A 16,551-nucleotide genomic window follows, 5' to 3' on the forward strand; every position below is an offset into this window, starting at 1 on the left:
AGTTACTCAATTATGATCATAAAAGTCACGAAAAATTACATTCTTTGTTTGAAAAAACACGGTGTGTTTATCCCCAAGCGGTTCCTTAAAAGAACCAAAATTTATATTTCCATGAAGTAAACTTATTCTAAAACATTAAAAGCTCACAGGAGACAGCTTAGGTTTTTGTTTCAGATGAAACTTACAATGGCAGTGATGTAATCCTGGAAGTAGTCAGCGAAGCCCTCGTTGAGCCAGGTGTTGCTCCACCAGTGGCAGGTGACCAGGTCCCCGAACCACATGTGCGTGGTCTCGTGGGCAATGATCTGTGCCACGCGGTATTTGAAGTACGGGGTCGATTCTTCGGGCACATATAGGAGGAGGGATTCGCTGCGAAAAGATGATTTGTAATTGAAATGTTATCAGTTTACATGTACTATCAGCAGCAAAAGTGCATGGAGAAATTATGAATGAATTCATTGATAAATTCGCCATACATTTTTGCAGCTGATAGTACCTACGATCAACCCAAGCAGTAAGTTGTCAAACTCTGGTGCTATCAAAATATCGTTGCCTTCAATTTTATTACATCTACTCAGTTACACGAAACAAAATATCTGAATTTGCTTAATTTATAGCAATACAGACGAGTTTAGAAGTAACTGAACTTGTATTGCACTTGTAGCTGCAATTTGTAAAGAAAAGTGATGAAGTGATAAAATAGCGCTCAAATGAAATACTCGATACTTACCGGTAGTTAACCAATCCCCAGTTCTCCATAGCGCCAGCTTCAAAATCCGGCAAACCCACATGGTCCAACTTCAAATATGTGTTTGTGGAATAGTAATCAATGCCCAAGTAGTCGCTCAAAGCATTGACTACTCTCAACCCGAAGTCAAAAGCGTAGTCAGTTTGGTTCATGGCTTCTGGTCTTACGTAGATTCCAAACTGCGAGTCATTTGTTAGACGTCCTTCGAATTCGGAAACCATGAATGCTACCAAGTAGGAGGACATTTTTGGTGATGGGTGGAAGATTTCTCGTGTGTAACCGTTTGCTCTGTAAAATTTTATAAAATAATTTCAAGAAACTTCTGGTGTTTGATGACAATTAACAGAACCTTTAACCTCCTAAGTCACCGCGTACTTGTACAAGTACAAATTAAATTAGATTTTTGAACTCTTATAAAAGAAAGTGCCAAATACAAAATTGTAAAAATTAATAAATTTTAATAATAATAATATATTTCATTTACTTTAATAATAATAATAATTGGCCTGAGACTTACGAGGTTAAGGGCCGGTTGCATCAAACCGTCTGTCACCGTTAAAGCGTTCGTTAAACTTTATTGTATGGGCAGTTTCACAGACGCGCTGCGTGACGATGATGTATTTGTCAAATGTGGTTGATGCAACTGGCCCTAAGTTTGTTTACAACATAGTCGTAAGTTATGAACATCATTCAAATTAAGTATTTTTCACAAGGTCTCTGAACAGTTTTAAAATAGACCAACACATTTTTGTAATGTTGTTGATCATAAAAGGACCTCAATTTTAGGATTCTCAATTCCTCGTAAAAGCGTCTTCAGAACTCTTGGCAAAATGGTAGTAAAAACCTATGTTTTTTTAATCTCGAATTCAAATGTAATTACTTACAGCGGTACAGTATCTGCTAAATGTGTGTTAGCCACCGAAGGCTTAAAATTATCAGGTCGGTCTATCACCAGTGTGAAGATGGCCTTATATTCCGGCTCGTCGAAACAAGGAAACACCTTCCTTGCGTGTGTGGGCTCCATTTGTGTTGCTCCCAACCATCTGTAATAAAGGTTTTTTGTTTACTTTTATGTACATTAGTAGGTATGTAATACTAGCTACTTAGGTATTCAATATTTTTCAATTACTTCTTCATTTTAATATAGGTTAACTGGAAGAGATTCCTCTAAGAGTTAAGTTTGCCTTTTCTCCTCCTTCTTCTTTTTTATTTTATATCTAATGTTTGTCTGACTTGTTTTGGTGATACAATGAAATGTTTAACATACTCTTGTTACATTTTTATAAACATCCTGGTAAAATCTACACAGAATTACCTATATTAAACTGAGTATAAATGTATAAATATTTATCACGGGGACATTTTACAATTGGTAAATATTTGCATTAATTTTTTTTTACTCCTTAGTATATTTTTACTCTTCGGAATATTTTCAAAACTCGGTATTAGATTTTTCTATGTAAGTGTATTCAATTTCGTTTATTTAACACATATAAGTTAACTGTAAACACCAAGACACTAACACGATAAATCATCTTTAGAAGACACGGTACGGTACGCACAAGTTTCATTAGTGTATTAAACTGCTTTTCGCAATAGCTAAACCAAATTTTACGGGCGAAAACTAACCAACCTCAGAGAGTATATCAAGCTGTGATGTTTTGTTAAGGCGTAAGGTTAGGTGATCTTTTGCATTAGGTTAGTTTACACTGACTTAGCTAGTGGTCTAGCTTGGGAGACGGCCTCTGCTATGCCCCAAGTCCAACCAACAAATGAAGCACGGGTCGAGACCGTCTACACGGACCGCCCATAAGCTTCATAATCGGTTGGCCTTTGGTCTTGCAGTGGTCGTCCCTGAGGACCTTCAACTCATGTTTAGCTAGGTACTCCACTTGTATGATGATTATTTGTAATATTGGAAGTTAAACCAATAAACAACTGGTTCCTACTTGGCGTCTCATTCCAACCACTCTACATTCTGGCGCCCAACTTAAAAACAAGTAGGACAATGGAAAAGTCAAGAGGGAACAAAATCACTACAAGAGGCAAAAACTACGCAATTTCTACGAGTATAGTTTTGGTGCAGGGGGAGGGTTCTGGCGAACACCCTCACTAGCAATGCTGCGTCAACGAGAAACTGGAAGACAATTAGCTGTACATGGATCCTGTTATTCCTGGTACTCTTACGGGACGTCACAGAGTACCAGAGGGGGAGAATGCAGCAAGACAAACTAATTCAGTTGTGACCTACCGGTCAAGCATGAGAGACGGCCCATGCTATGCCTCAAGCCTAACCACCAAATGATCACGACGGGTCGAGACCGTCTACACGGACTGCCCATAAGCTCATATTCGGTTAGCCGTTAGTCTATCGACAAAGTAAGGGGTGAGAATGCCGATGCGTACCGCCCCCGATCATAACTTTCGCCCAAGTAGGGCCCATGAATGAAATGTACTGTCGGACCTGCGACAATGGAAACTACCCGCACTCGGGAAAAAAAAGTCGCTTACCCTACAATAAGGCTGTAAGTGGCGAATTATTTACAAAGGAGGTAGCAACGGAAGAATCTTCAGATACATCAATACAGAGTTGAATTGCACTATGGACACTATCGGACCAGCTTCACTCCAGGGGAGGGTTCCGAAGAAAACCTTATCAAGCAGTTCTGTAACATGACGAAACTGAAGAATTTGTTCTACTCACGTACCAGAGGGAGAGACTTAATTTTAAGCCGCAAATAAAGTAGTAAGTAACTGACACCAGTGATAATTGAATAGCAATGTCCTCAAACCGAAACAATTGGAAAAGAAGGCGTTTAAAACTATCAATTCATGGGACTAGGCATTTTCACATTTCTGAGACCAATTTATTTTGTGTATTTTTTTATTTAAAATTTACGTGGTTTTCACGGTGGAAAAATGAGTGTATACTTATTTAATCAGCTTTGATTTCATTCCTGTGGGTATACATATATTCCATTTAATATACACATTTCTAAAAAAATATTTGGGGTTTGGTGACATGCCATTTGGTTTGAATACTTTGAACCACATGCGTTATCACAAAACAGCCAGTGCTTCAAGTAGGTAAGTAAGTATTAAATCCGTGTAAACTTAGCATAGTACAAAATAGGTACAACGCGAAAGAAATTGGCAATATCCTCACATGTGATCCGAGAAGAATGACCTTTCATTGTACCTATAGTACGCTGATAAATAATACTGTTATCTTTATATTTTGTAGTTGTGAGATAGATCACGTTTTAACTTTATTTTTTACTTACAAGTCATACAAGGTTGTTTCGTTCGATTTCGAAAAGTTAAAGGAGTATTCTAACGTGCATTTAATTTTGTAATTATTTAAACCTCAAAATATAACATTGGAGACAGACACTGGATTTGGCTTCAATATAATTTTAATGGATACATAAAACGGTGAAAAATTGAAATGTTAGACCTCAAGTAATAGTAAATAAGAACAAGGCGTCTTGTTTCATTTTAAGCAATACAGACAGATTTCCCAGATATTAAGAAATATACTCTGTCAACCAAGTCTGTCAGTAAATAAGAACAAAGAAAACTATATGCATCCTTTTCTTTAGGGTGCTAGAGAAAAGAATACCTATAGTTTTCTTAGTTTTTATTTACTGACAGACTTGTTTGACAGAATATATATGGCAAACTTTGTACATACCTACCCATTAAAAAAAAAAAAAAAAACTCTTGAGTTGTTTTGACATTCTGGGTGTTAAAAGATAAGAAGTTGGGGTAGACCTTAATACGAGTATAATTACTCAGGGCCATAACTAAATAAAACTACTCGTATTCTAAAGATTTATAATAATTCAGTCTTGAAGTAAAGTGATATCAATGCAGCTATTGACTCACTTGTAGATTATAACAGCAGCATTTATCCTATAGTTGACTTTATCTAAAACCACGGACACGGACAAAAGATATTTTGCAACAAAAGAAACTCTTCAAAATCTTTATCTCGAGAGGTTGTGTTGTTTTCTGCGCGGTGTTATCTGGTCATCAAAACATCAATTGTAGTAGTTTATCTAATGTTGGTGTCAAGTGCACAATTTCGCATCATCATTTGTGATGTGCAATCAATAAAAGGTAGGCCTTTATAAGACGCCCTTTTTTTGGTGGCCATAAATATACAATACAATACAATACAAATACTCTTTATTGCACACCTCAATACGCGAAACAACATAGCAAGTATAAACAACAACTTAAGAGGTAAAACAAGAGGCGGTCTTATCGCTAAAGAGCGATCTCTTCCAGACAACCTAGGTAGTGGAGAATAATAAATTTAACCTTGTAAGTAGAAATAAACCTTGTAAATATAAATTTGTGATTTATTTTTAAACGAATCAATTACTTTGCTTTATAATGTTGATGGAAATTTGTCGATGACAATGACTGTGACAAATTACATCTAAGTCAAGTATTTAAATTCCATGATGTATATATGAAACGCCTGTTGTAATAATAAACATGTTAAGTCAATACTTACTTGTCAACTCCATTCTCAATGTAGTAGTTCCTATAAAACCCGTTCAGATCTGTCCTTATTGGTCCCGTGTATACAATCTTCAACTTGTAATCTACTCCCACTTGAAGTTCATTTTGCATGTTTATATACGCAAAAGTATAGTTCTTATCAAACTCTAAAGGGTTGTTTTCATCTAATGCTAAAACGAATTGTCCACTAGTAACTGTTATGTCACTAGCTGTAAATTCAAGATCTTCTGAATGTAGTTTGATTTGTTTAGTATTTGTGGTTGTTGAGATCATTATGCTGACTTCTCCGTCGAAAGTGAAGGCGGTTGCATCATTGGTGTCGAAGTACGGAGTGATGGCTATGATGTATGAGGACGGCTTGACGAGAGAGTTCAGCCTATAGTTTGTATCACTAACTGCTGTCACAGCTAGGACACATAAGAATGCTAAGTAGCAACGAAGCATGGCTGAAAAGATGGAAGAGATTTACTAGAACGTATTGAAGATATTAAAATTACAACAAAATATGCTATTGAGTCTAAAGCACCGTTAATTTTTTATATAATATTTCTACCGTTTGAAATGGTTCTAAATGTCTGACTTCTAGAATGATTTTTAAAATTCGTTCAAAGATAGGTATGTGCTAAACTACTTTACTAACATTCAAGCTACTGTTACGTTTATTTTGCTTATTGTTAACTGCTGCAGTACATTTTGCTTTGTCACATCAGTCTAGTATTTTTATTTATGCATATTAGAAAATTTTAAATTTGCCTTGTCTTCCAAATAATTTTAATGTTTATAGTTTATAGAGCTACCTCGGATTAATAATAATAATATATAAAATTTGAGTCTACAACTACATACGTCCCGCTGCTACTCATTACGTGAGAGGGCCATATTGTAGCATAATAATTATTATGTAAAGTGGAAATATTAAATATGACCTATTTAAAATGCCATGTTAAAATTGTATTTACGAATTCTTATTTATTATTATTGTTTTCGTTTGTAATTTTATTGATTTTCTAATTGTGTTGTAATTATTGTATTGATGTCACTTTTCTGATCATTATTTTTAATGTATTAAAATAGCATCAAGTTAGACATAATTTTAATGGAATTTTATTTGAATAATTGTATTTTTTATTTAATTTTTACACAATTGTAACAATGTATGATTAGTACAAATAAATGTATCTATCTATTAGTTAAAGTACCTACATAAAACTAATAAACTAAGGCTTCTCTTGGTTTGATGGCACCTTGTGAAGAGTTTTTTTTTGTTTGTTATTCAAAGGTTGTTTTTAAGCAATAATAAATTAAAATATAATTCATATTTTAATAATACAATCAAACTTACCTGCCGACCGCACTTCAACCAAATAGAAACTGTAACTCCGTTGTCTGTTTTAAGCATTTCAAAGAAAGATAACACATCTCGAGTGTTGTTATCACTATCAGAATAGAAGATAAACTAATACATCCAGACTAAAGTATTAACTTTACTCATTATTGACTTTGTCTGTCACGTTATCTATTAAGGTGTTTGAAATGGTTAGAAAACAATAAGAAAATTAATGATGGTTCAAACAAATGCTAATCACCAAAAAGAGTGGGATGCCCTGGTAGGTCTGAAGCATTCAAAGCTCTTTATGCGGAGGGTAGACTCTGGATGGAGCAAAAAGCTAGGGAAGCTAGGCAAAAGACAGCTCCAAATTATAACGGGGGTGTTCACAGGCCATTACGGGGTCAAAGGAATTTTGGCCAAGATGGGACACCCTGACAACACTGATTGTCGCATGTGTGGCGAAGAGGAAGAGACCGTCAGACATCTAATGTGTGAATGTCACGCCCTCGCCAGACAAAGAATGAAGAACTTTGGAGCAGGCTACCTGGTACCAAAGGACTTCAAAGAGCTACCCATGAGCCTTATCATCCGATACGTGGAGACGGTCGAGAAGCTCCTGAATAGCTGAAGGATCTTAGGATCGTAGGGGGTAATTGCACAAAAGATCCCGATGGGTCGAAGTGTATCCGTAAGGGCCCCCCGCAGATTTAAGATAATGTCGGTTTACTTTAAGTCAATATGACTAGGGCAAGCTAGAACCATATCGTTCTACCCTAAAGGTAAATTCAATTACTCATATGACAGTCATTTCGACATAAGAAACTATGACCTGGGTGGCCGAGAGGATACAGGCATCTGCCGCGATCGCTGAGTACGCTGGTTCGATTCCAGCGGCCTTAGACATTTATTTTTCATACTTATGTGTAATTTATTTCAGTTTTAAAAATTAAATATTTGGACATATTACTGGGTATGGCAGAGTATCAGAAACCTAACAAAGTCTAACATAAAAAAGACATGAGAGAATTTTGTAAAGCTCGGTAAGATTTAAAAAAAATTAAGTTAGGTTTAAGTTTTTAAAATTTAGTTTTAGTTTCGTTGTTCAAGTAGGTATGAATTCAAAGTATTCTGATATATTTATAAATCAAGTATTCTAGTATATTTTTGTCTAGTACATCCATACTAATATTAGAAATGGGAAAGTGTGTGTGTCTGTTTGTTTGTCCGTCTTTCACGGCAAAACAGAGCGACGAATTGACGTGATTTTTTAAGTGGAGATAGTTGAAGGGATGAATAGTGACATAGGCTACTTTCTGTCTCTTTCTAAAGCGAGCGAAGCCGCGGGCAGAAGCTAGCATATTATATTTTAATATAAAGTCACCCTACCACATTTCTATATCTATCTGTATGTCTGTAAGTATGTTTGCGATACACTTAAAACTACTGAACTTTTCAATGTGGTTCTCAGGTACGACACAAATAGTCATAAATAAAACAATCAGTATATATCAAAATAAATACTTTATTGCACAACAGATTAATGCTTTAATTAAGCTTTTAATGTTTTAATTATTTGATGGCAACAAAAATCAATATACGTAAACCGTTAAGGTTTGAGGAGTTTCCTCAATTCCTCATGAATCCGATTATAAGAAATCGAAGCTTGACAAAATTTGACTTGAAAACTCAATATGCTTAACAAACATAACTAATTAAAAGTCGCAGTTCCGAACTTAAATGCATGCTGTTCTTATAAAAATACCAAAGTCACTATTAGTGTGCCGTTCAGATTTGAGGAGTTCGGTTCTGACCATCATCAGCAGTTCCACTGCACCAAATGTCACTATTCTGGACGTAAGTGCATGCTGTTCTTATAAAAATACCAAAGTCACTATAAGCGTGCCGTTCAGATTTGAGGAGTTCGGTTCTCACCATCATCAGCAGTTCCACTGCACCAAATGTCACTGTTCTGGACGTAAGTGCATGCTGTTCTTATAAAAATACCAAAGTCACTATAAGCGTGCCGTTCAGATTTGAGGAGTTCCGTTCTGACCATCATCAGCAGTTCCACTGCACCAAATGTCACTATTCCGTACGTAAATGCATGCTGTTCCTTTAAAAACACAAAAATCACCATATGTATGCCTTTCAGATTTGAGGAGTTCCCTCGATTTCTCTAGGATCCCATCATCAGAACTGGGTTCTGAGAAAAATGGGACCAATCTGTATGCATATACATTCAATCCAAAAAAAAATTTTCAAAATCGGTCTAGTAACGACGAAGATATCAAGGAACATACATTAAAAAAAAAAACATACAGACGACTTGAGAACCGTCCTTCTTGAGAGATTTGAGGCGACGGTTAAAAAACCCTTACCATGTCATTACAGATTTCCTATAGCCAACTTTCTGCTCCATCATCAGATCAGCTCCATGATATCATAATATTGCATTGTCACGTGATTTACATACATATATTATGTGTGCAAAATTTCAGCTCAATCGGAAAGCGGGAAATGGGTCAAATTTAACTTGCAAGATTTGATTACAGACAGACGACGGGACAGGAGGTGAAATCAAATAAAAGTTTGTAAAATCTTCATCCTATAAAAGCACAGTATAAAAGATTATACGATATAATTGTTTCAACAAAATCATCCAGGGATATTTTGGGAAATCTGGTAGGTTTGGTTCGGCATTGTGTACTCTACAATCCTAATTGATTTGCTCATTCACTACCTTTTGCATGGATACTATGCAAAACACAGTGAATGAGCTGCTGTTATTTTTATGGCATCCTATTACATAAAATTCAGTATGCTTAAACATTTTTCAGGGTTTTTTACTTTCACTATATTTAGTAGGTTATAGTAGGTTATTATTTATTATTCATAATTACGAGTAGCTGTTATCTACTTGGTCAGGTCAGACCTAATGAAACATTAAAATGAAAAGGACGAATAACATTCATATTTATTACGTACGTATCCAGATGTGCTGAAAAACACGAGAGTCTGTCCAGTCTTCAAGGGTAAGGGCGACAGGTGTGACGTCAACAACTATAGGCCTATTACAATAGTACCCACCTCTAAAATGGTAGAATCAATCCTGTCGTCTCACCTTATGACTCATTTAGAATCGAATAACCTACTTACGGAAAACCAGTTCGCATACCGACAAAAAATGTCGACAACCACCGCGACGTATAGGATATTCGATTCTATCATGACAGGGTTAGACAATAAGGATAAGATTGCCGCAATACTGTGTGACTTGTCAAAAGCATTCGACGTCATTAGTCATGAATTACTGCTGAAGAAATTGAAGATGTACGGAATGGATAGTACAGCTCATGAGCTGTTTACCTCTTTTTTGTCAGACCGCAAACAAGTCGTGAAAATACTCACTGACGGCAAGTCAATTCAGTCTGACATAGGTAGCATAAATATAGGTATTCCACAGGGTTCGTCCCTTGGAAATACCTTGTTTTTGTTATTTGTAAATGACCTACCGTCGAACATTGAAGCTGATGGCTTGCCTGTATTGTTTGCGGATGACACGACTGTACATCGACCTACAATAGGGACTGAGCTCACACTTTTTTTGCTATACTAAATTGAACCTTATCACTGGCGTATAAAGGCGTTCTTGACAGACTAGCAAAAGTGTGTCCACATGAGAGGGTCAAAGTTGGGGCTGGTGTCGCTCTCGCACGTGTGACCAGTGTTAAAAAAATACTATAGTAGTAGTATTTTTACCTGTATGATAACTAAGTTTATAAACTTCTTAAATTATTTTCGTATTATATCGAGGCAAGGGTATTAATACCTTGTAACGAATTGGTAAGTTATTATTATGAAGCCATAAAACCAAAAAATTGCGCAATTATTAAAAACCTTTAATTGGGTATTAGTAGATTTGGTAGTAACTTTGAATATTGACTGGTATCCCCAAATGATGACAGTGATGACGTCATTCAAATGATTTTGATAGTGGTAATAAGTGCGAGAGGGACACCAGCCCCAACTTTAACCTCTCATGTGGACACACTTTTTGGCCTAACAACTCATTCTGGTTTAATTATAATTCTGTGCGACTGTATTGGTTAGTGCAAGTTCTTATGACCAGCTGGCAATAAACATTAATGACGCTTGCCACCAATTGCAGTCATGGTTCTCAGCAAATGGACTGTTACTTAACTATTCCAAATCGAATGTTATGTTATTCTCTGGTCGAAAGGTTCAACCACCACCTTGCATGGCTAACTTTCCAATGACCATGTGCGAAGAGAGTAAGTTTCTAGGGTACCTGATTGACAATACTCTAAATTGGAAGTGAACAAAAGAAATCATTAAAAAATACATACGTTTAGATCCACAGCGCAGGCTTCGTCATATATCAGAGTGTCCATCCACCTAAGGTTTCGTCAAAATAAAACATTACCATAACATACATTATCCGCAACACGCATCGTCAAAACTCAAGCACACAAAAAAAAAAAAAAAAAAAAGGCAAACACAATACCCTTAATAAAAACCTTATATCCCAACCCGGTCAGTACAATTGGAAGTGCCATGTAGACAATCTTTGTGATCGGTTGGGTGGTGCGTCGTTTGCGTTGAGAAAACTGAGGCCTCTTATTTCGGCAGAAGCCTTAAAGCAGGTGTACTTTGCGCATTTCCATTCTATCATGGCATACGGCTCACTGCTCTGGGGCAATTCAACTGATGCAAAAAGAGTCCTTGTAATGCAGAAACGCGCAATACGTACACTTGCCGGTGTAAAAGACAGGCACCCTTGTAGAGAGCTCTTCGGTTCTCAACGTATAATGACGCACTACTCACAATATCTGTTCGACGTACTGCTGTATGTTAGACATAATATATCCCAATTTGCACGCATTGACTTTCCGGGCAAACAGCTTCGATCTACAGGCCGTCTGAGAACAGTCCCCCGTCGCATGGCACTTTCAAGAAAGAACCCTCGAGTCATCGGCCCTACTTACTATGAGCACTTACCTGCCGATCTGAGAAATGAGCCATGTGACGAAGCATTTAAGCGCAAATTGAGAAACCTTTTGTTAGATAACCCCCTGTACTCTGTAAATGAGTACATGGATTTGAATTTTTAATGACCAATGATATTATTATACCTATATTTCTCTGTTATATAATATTTTCTTGCTACGTGATAATTTCATGATGTAACTTAATTTATTAATTTTATTTAGCTTGGCATGTGTATTTTTTTTCTTTGTAAATGACGATCCTTATTGGGAGACACAATTATTTTTGTTCGGAATCTATTATGTAATTTTTGACGATCATGATGAGAAGATAAACATAATTTTGACATGTAGCAAATTTATAGTGTAATTTTTATCATGAAATAAAGAAATCTAATCTAATCTAATCTAATCTATTTATTAACAATTTGATAAATTACATACAATATCTATCTACATAATATATTATGTACAATCAATACATAATTTTACACAACCATATTAAGAGCCAAAGTTACAATAAGTGTAACAGCGCTCAAAGCAGCAATATTAGCTGAATCGGGTTCGCCATCCGGATCCGGAGTTGTTACCGGTTGCGGTGTCATTACTGGTTCGGGTTCCGGTGCAGGATCAACGATGTCATCAATGTTGTCTTCTAGGTAACCGGTTTCGAAGTAGGTTGCGAGTTCCACAACTCTGGTATTAGACCAAGCGTGGAAGTTTCTGGCAGAAGCAATGCCGTTGACGCCGGTGTTGTAGGCGCTGTCACCGATGACCGTGCGCTGGGCGTCTAGCCAGGTTTGAACCTGGAATATGGAATAGTTGTTAGCTACAACAATAGTGACCTGCCAAGGAGTGGAATTCCTTGCGCCGGCAATTTCCTAGCTCATATAGCCCGGCAACTTTTAAATCAAGAGTGAACGGGCATTTTCTGGGCGAGGTCCGTCGTAGGCCACGTTTTGCCCTTTGGCTAGTCTGTGGCCAAGTGTAAGTAAGCCCGTTTATAATTTAAAAAAAAATCTTCAAATAGACAAAAGCAGTTTCTGTACTAAGCTTTGCTACCAGCTGCCACTAAACAGAGTTCTAGAATAGGACGCACTTGAGTAGATATTGAAAATAGACACCTATTGACATTCCTAGTTCATTGTAATGTTATTTATTTGATAAGCATCTTAATTAGGAATTTATTTCCGATCATTTAGAAAACGTTACGCTTTTTGAAATAGAACAGCTAAGTTATAAGACAAATATTAACATTTCTAAATTATTTCAATCATTTGGAAAACTTCCATTGAGAAGTAAGTACAGATGAATGAATAATGTGTGTGTGTGTGTGTGTGTGTGTATGTGAAATGCGAAATTCACACTCGTATAGAGGAGTAAATAGGCTCTAATTCGTATGAGTCATGTTTTAATTATTCGCGAGTTGTTTTGTTAGTCATAAATTGATAGCATCTATAGTAAAGGATGTAAGAGGTACAAAATTAAAATTTTATCAATTATCTGGTTCTTGTGTGTCTTATGTGTGAGTTCTTCTGTGTTTGCATGTTTGTGTTTGGTCCTCAGGATTTATGAATCATTTAAACGACATAGAAACAAAATTCTTTGAAGATTGAATGAAGAATACCTAAACCTATTTACTAACTATTAAATAAATTCCCAATCGACAAGAATCTTTGAAAGCTCTGTGTAGAGAAATTACCACTCCTGTAGCATCTTAATATCTCACCTCAGTAATTTGTTCCTCGTTGAGAAGACGAGCAGTAACGTAGCGAAGTGGCGTAGCAATGCTGCCAAGTCTGTAAAGTAAATTTAACGTCAAATCATTTATATCTACAGCTTAACGTTTTTTAATCAATTACGAGGGTCATTGGAAAAAAAAATTCTAGCCGGAGAGAAAAAATACGACGGCAAAGTTACACACGTCAATCAATCAATACGTGATCTTAAATAAAAAAATCCTACTACATTAAAAGTTGGCATTCCTTAATCAACAGCTTCTGTGATTGATTAAATGTTCGAAAGAGTCAGTAATTTATTAAGAATCTTTACTCACGCAGCAGTGACCTGAGCCACATTGTTTGTCAGCCATCTGAACATCCTCATGGTGTTAACTTCATTTCCAGTAACAGCTGCATTCAAAGCCGTATTATAATCCTGAGGCCGGACAGAGTCATCCATAGCCACAATAGCCGAAAGGTATTTCTGCAGACTGGCTTCGTCCTGGGTGCAACCAGCGGTTTCCAGCATGACAATCTTGTCGTTAGACAAGTCGTTCTCTAGGTATTTTTGCCAGAAGATGTCGAAGTCAGCGGCAGATCCTCTGCGGAGACCTTCGCAGAATACCCATGGCCGCATGTTGGGGGGTACGCTGGAAACGAAGTTGTATTTGAAAATAGCGGTTTTGGTGACTGATGCATTATATGATTCACATTATACTTACATTTTGAGAAAAAAACCCTTTTGAGAGAATTAGCTTCGTTATCATTGAGACAATACCTCAGCAAGCAAATATATATATATTTTAAATATGAGTAAATATTAATTAGGTACTATCATCAGCTACAAAAGTGCATGGCGAATTTATCAATGAATTCATTCATAATTTCTCCATTCACTTTTGCAGCTGATAGTACAAAGTCAAATGGAAAAATTATAAGTTGAAGACCCACGCTTTATATGAAAGTTAAATTTGAAAGAAACCCTGAGCAGTGTTTGCCAACATACCAGTCATAGAAATTGGCAAGAGATTTTATAACAAGCTACATCTGTGCCTGATATCAACAGTTTACCACTATGCAAATAGTCGACAAGTAAGAAGACACTTACTATCCACCGCTGATCCAGTTATTGAAGTTGGTGACGGCGGCGGCCGAGCAGCCGGGATGTCCGTTGTTGCAAAGGAAGGTGCCGAGGTCCATTCTTAGAAGCCCATCCATGTAGTCTTCGTTGTCAATTTCAGCCCAGCCCAGACGGGCTGTGACAGCTACACTGAGGCCGAGGATTTGCTCCTATGAAGTAAGACCAAAATGGATGAATATAGATGAAAATTGTTTATTTTTAATTGGAAACCGTGTGGTGACGGGTTAAAAATTCCACCACCCCCTTTCTTCCCGTGGGTGTCGTAGAAGTCGACTGTGGGATATGGGTTTAATAAAATTGTGGTGTAAGCGAGAGGCTGGCAACCTGTCACTGCAATGTCACAATTTGGATTTCTTTCAACCCCTTTTTGCCAAGAGTGGCACTGAAATTTAATATTCATGTGCTCTGCTTACCCTTTTATGTGATACAGACGTGATTATATTATTATGTATGTATGTATGTATGTATGTTAATTGGTCAGCCAATTATTTTCGAAGTATCCAGTTAAATTTATGTTTATCTCATTGAAACAGGTTCAGGGTAATTCTGTAGGAAAAACTTTATTTTAAGCAGTCGCCGTAGCAGATGAACGTCTGCCACTCCAGAAATTATTTTATTTATGCTTGTTGGAGGCTTGAATAAAGCCTCAATAAAGAAATATACCAAAAATATTTTAAAGAATGCAGTGCAGTTGACTGCGATACTTTCCAATTCAAATCTAACTGACTGTTCCTCTCAGGATGCCAACTCAACACGGCTGTCTTAATAATAGTGGTCATCTTAACCAGCCAGGAACTAATCCATTTAACAGCTGTTCGGGTCATATAAATAACAGACACTGTATCGCAGTCAAACACACTCATGCATAGACTATTTCCATAGACTATATCTTGACATTCCAACATCCGCAGCCGTCATGCTGCGACACGGCCATTCTGACCTTCCACACGTCCGCGTGTGGAGAATACGATCAGGACCGCACAAGTAAATACTTTAGGTACAGGAGCACACATCCACTCGGTTATCCTGACTATAATCATACGTGCAAAAGCCAAAACAAGTTCGCAATAACCATTTTTAAATGACTAATGAAAATGAAACAATGCCCTAATTGCGTAACCCGCAATCTGCATCATTTGCCAAAACGCAATGCGCTTCATTGGCTAACCACCAACGGGAAACTCACGGCACACATGCTGCGACATGCTTATTCTCGATTCTAACACACTAATCCTAATATCCTCTTAGACCTTCTGCATTCACGATAGTAATGAAGGCAGTAATGTTGGTTAAGTCTGAATCCAATCATTCAGTCACACTTTATATATATAGCCAGTGCCAGCCCAATAACACCCAAGTTTGCGTGAAAAAGTAAGACTTAATGACGAGCTTCAAATGACCAAAAATAACTTTAAAAACAATAAGATTACTAGATTCCTTTTTTAATTTCGAGACATTAAAAAAAATCATTGAAGAATGGACTTTCTTCATGAATAGCAGAGATAGACACTCACCCTTAGCTTGGCAAGGTTCTCCTCGTCATGCGCCAGCCTCCTAACGACCCAGTTGAAGCCAGTAATCGCCGCCAGCCAAGGGGCGTACTGGTCTTCGAACTCCAGGAACGAGAGAATGTTGAGCGCTCTTTCGTAGCGGAGCACACCGGCCCTGGCCAGTTGGAAGACATCGTTCACGATCTGTAATATAGTTAGAAAAAGTTTTTGGAGTTTAATGTATTGAAGTGTGACTTGGGTAGGTTTCTTTCTTCAGATGTTGGGAAGAAGAACGATTATAATTTTTAAAGAGACTTAATGATATTGTCTTCGGTTACCGCGATAGTTACTCATGAAATAAAACTATGGAAACGGATTAAATCGCGTGTAATGAATTTACAATTTTATTCATCCCGACGTTTCGAACACTTTACAGCGTTCGTGGTCAACTGGTGACTGAGGAAAAATTACAATGTGCAAAAGCTACCCACATACAAGAAATATTAACGAACCATGACCATAAATAATATACATTTCTGAGGCAGGTTCACGCACTATAAATAAAGCTAGTTATACAATATT

General features: G+C 36.9%; 1 protein-coding gene across 1 annotated transcript in view; it reads right to left on the bottom strand.

The window, feature by feature from the left end:
- The window catches only part of LOC125224957 (membrane alanyl aminopeptidase-like), a 29,206-nt gene that overhangs the window by 6,908 nt on the left and 5,747 nt on the right, over positions 1 to 16,551 (bottom strand). The window contains exons 10-19 of the mRNA XM_048128476.1: positions 15,994 to 16,173; positions 14,447 to 14,628; positions 13,674 to 13,988; positions 13,347 to 13,416; positions 12,110 to 12,423; positions 6,624 to 6,667; positions 5,274 to 5,727; positions 1,633 to 1,791; positions 731 to 1,036; positions 186 to 369 (exon numbers count right to left, since the gene is read on the bottom strand). Coding sequence (XP_047984433.1) covers positions 186 to 369; positions 731 to 1,036; positions 1,633 to 1,791; positions 5,274 to 5,727; positions 6,624 to 6,667; positions 12,110 to 12,423; positions 13,347 to 13,416; positions 13,674 to 13,988; positions 14,447 to 14,628; positions 15,994 to 16,173 — 2,208 coding nt within the window. The remainder of the gene's footprint in view (positions 1 to 185; positions 370 to 730; positions 1,037 to 1,632; positions 1,792 to 5,273; positions 5,728 to 6,623; positions 6,668 to 12,109; positions 12,424 to 13,346; positions 13,417 to 13,673; positions 13,989 to 14,446; positions 14,629 to 15,993; positions 16,174 to 16,551) is intronic.

This window comes from Leguminivora glycinivorella, chromosome 3, assembly GCF_023078275.1.
Source record: "Leguminivora glycinivorella isolate SPB_JAAS2020 chromosome 3, LegGlyc_1.1, whole genome shotgun sequence".
NCBI lineage: Eukaryota > Metazoa > Arthropoda > Insecta > Lepidoptera > Tortricidae > Leguminivora > Leguminivora glycinivorella.